We start from the raw sequence: 3242 nt of genomic DNA, 5'->3' as shown, positions 1-3242 counted from the left end.
AGATCCCCTTAGAATTGGGAGACCAGGAAAGAACATCAACCTCCTGAAGAGCACAACATCTTCTACTAGAGAGGATAGATTGCAGCATAGCACATTCCTCTTGTAAATCAGCAACTGGCCATTCATCTGGAGACTTCCATTTAGCCATTTCCAACTACCCATAAGGGAAAAAAGACTTAAAATCACTTATGCAAGACCACCCAGCATCTTGAAATCGCTGACAAAGATACCTTAAGTTGGGGAACTGAGAAATGATTGGGGGATAGTCATCCCAAGAGTCAGACCAGAATTGAGCCTCTGCCCCATTGTTGCAAATCCAGAACAATCCATCCTTAATAAGCTTGGCCCCTTTCTTTAGAGTATCCTAGATCACAGAGCCCTTCCTTGCAAGTGGGTACCTAGAGATATCAAGATGAGGAATCCCTAGAAGATACTTCTGAGAAAGAACCATTGCCCAGCTCTTATCCTGCTCATTGCACCACCTCCAGTAGAGTTTGGCAGCCAACGCCTCTTCAGTCAGAGCTGACTACCTCAAACCTAATCCCCCATAGCGTTTCAAGCTGCATACCACTTCCCATCTAACCAAACTCCATTTGGAGGCCTCCAAGTAGCCTGCCCAAAGAAATTGGCACATCACAGAATCAAGGTCCTTAAGAAAGCTCTTAGGAGCAACCTGAAGCATGCATCTGTTAATGGGCAGAGCATGGACAACTGACTTAATCATATGGACACGACCAGCAAAGGATAACCAGCGGTGGGTCCAATGATTAACTTTCACCCTAAATTTGTCCAAAATAACCTGCCAAGACTCCCTGGTAAGCGTACTCATAGAGATGGGAATGCCCAGATACTTCAAAGGAAGATTCCCAATCTGAAACCTCAAAGTGTGGGCAATCCTTTGTTGAATAGAACCTGGTGTATTGAAGAAGTAGATGGAAGATTTTCCCTCATTAATCTACTGACCTGAAGTATCCAAGTACACATCCAAGAGCCTGTGGAGATTAGATGCCTCCCTCATTGTAGCCAACCCCATCAAGGCAGTGTCATCCACAAATTGCAAGTGAGTCTGCGGGGGTAACGCTCCTCCCCACCTCCAGCCTTGAATGAAACCAAACTCCACATTCTGCTTAATCCATCTCCCTAGGCCCTCTGCCAAAAGAATAAACAAATAAGGGGAGAGAGAGTCTCCCTGATGAAGCCCCCATGAAGCCCCAAAAAGCTCAGAATGGCTCCCATTAATAAGCACCGAGAAAGAGACTGAAGTAACACAACTCCAAACCCATTGAATCCAATCTTTCGCAAAGCCAAAAGCACTAAGAGCCCGCCACAGGAAGGACCACCTTACTCTGTCATATGCCTTCACCATATCCAATTTGATAAACATTGCTTTTTCCTTTGAACTGGCCATACAATGGATGACCTTAGATGCAATAACAATCCCATCCAAAATTTGTCTACCAGCCACGAAACCACTTTGCTCCTCGAAGATTAGATTAGCCAGCCCCTTCTTTAACCTATCTACAATAAGTTTGGAGATGATTTTGTAGATAACATTGCATAATGAGATGGGTCGGAAATGACTCATCCTATCAGCACCCTCTTGCTTGGGAATAAGAGCAAGGAAAGTAGCATTTAGAGCCTTTAACATCTGCTTATTATGTTGAGGCTCGTGAACCACAACCAATAGATCAAATTTGATGATATCCCAGAACTCTTGGAAAAACTCTATAGGGAATCCATCTGGACCAGGTGCCTTCCCTCTCTTCATGTTAAAAACAACCCCTTCAAGCTCCTCAAGCGAGATATCCCTCATGAGCTGTTGATTCATATCCTTGGTCACAAGAGCAGGGGTGCATGAAAGAACTTGCGCTTCCTCGAGAGACCCTCCATGCAAGTCCTCTCTAAAGAGGGATTCAAAGTATTGGATTGTCTCCCCAAACATTTTAGGAGAGGAAGAAAGGAGCTCTCCCCTATCATTCACCAATCGCATGATAGAGTTACCATGTCTCCTGGCTTTCACAGAGTTGAAGAAAAAAGCTATATTTTTTCCCCTTCCTGGAGCCACTCAATTCATGTTTTCTGCTTCCAGTACATTTCTTCATGCAGTTCCCATTCTTCGAGCAATATCATAGCCCGAGCCTCGTCCTGAAGCAATACATCAGTTACCCCTTCCTCTCTTATCCTTCTAGTGATACCATCCAAATCTGCCTGATCTCCTACCTTTTCATGAAATAAATTCCCAAAGTGCAAACGATTCCATTGTTTGAGCTCAAATTTAACATGCTGAAGTAGCTTGGCAAAAATATACATTGAAGTGTCGTAGGTTGGTCTACCTTTCTTCCACCAATCAGGGACCAAATCATGCAAAGATGAGTCTCGAAGCCACATAAGTTGGAACCTAAAGGAAGGCTTCCGCAGCACCTGAGACAATTCCAACATAAGTTTGATAGGCCAATGGTCAGATCCCCTCCAATCCAAAATCTCAGAGAAAGATGACCACATCCCACCAATCCAATAACAAGAAACCAAGAACCGATCTAACCTTTCTGCAATACAAAACTCACCACTCTGTTGGTTGTTCCAGGTAAACCATCCATTATTTGGTTTAATATCCACAAGATTCAAGGACTTGATATTCGCATGAAGCAGCAATGCAGAAGGCTCCGATCTACCAATACCACCCCGCTTCTCAGCCAACTCACAGATAGAATTGAAATCTCCAGCCATAATCCAAGGATGAAAGGGTAGCATACTATGAACCAACCTGATGTGGGACCACAAAGCATGTTTACCCTGGATATTGATAGGCGCATAGATATTGGAGAATAAAATGACCTCACCTATCTCTAGGCTAGTAGCAACCATGGATAAAGAGGATTTGGAGGAAATCCACCAAAGGGGCTAGATTTTTCTATAGGATTCCATAAGCAAGCCAAACATCCAAAAGCACCATGGGTACCAATGCATTGGCACTCCCCACTTCTCCACACCCTAGATTTCAGACCTTGCATACTCTCCACAGATAACTTGGTTTCCTGCAGGAATAGAACATCAGGACCTTGTCTTCTAACTAACTCAAGAACAACTTTTTGTGTGGGGCCGCTATTCAAGCCCCTCACGTTCCATGACAAAACAATCATTTCAAGGGGCTTGAAAAAATAGCGTCCAGGGGCTTAACTGCTCCCGACTCCACCAAATTTTTGCCAGCCAATTTAATCTTTTCCACATCCTTTTTTTTGCCA

At 44.0% G+C, this 3242-nt stretch overlaps 1 protein-coding gene across 1 annotated transcript; it reads right to left on the bottom strand.

The window, feature by feature from the left end:
* Nucleotides 1-2070: 2070 nt before the first annotated feature.
* LOC149551342 (uncharacterized) lies at nt 2071-2727 on the bottom strand. Its single transcript, XM_089790081.1, has one exon. It carries the CDS (start codon nt 2725-2727, stop codon nt 2071-2073), a length of 657 nt encoding a protein of 218 aa, XP_089646207.1.
* Between the last annotated feature and the right edge of the window lie 515 nt (nt 2728-3242).

Source organism: Cupressus sempervirens, chromosome 6 (genome assembly GCF_028749045.1).
Source record: "Cupressus sempervirens isolate cs-2001-9-10 chromosome 6, ASM2874904v1, whole genome shotgun sequence".
NCBI lineage: Eukaryota > Viridiplantae > Streptophyta > Pinopsida > Cupressales > Cupressaceae > Cupressus > Cupressus sempervirens.
The sequence above is the reverse complement of the archived record's forward strand: the minus strand, read 5'-3'. Positions and strand labels throughout refer to the sequence as shown.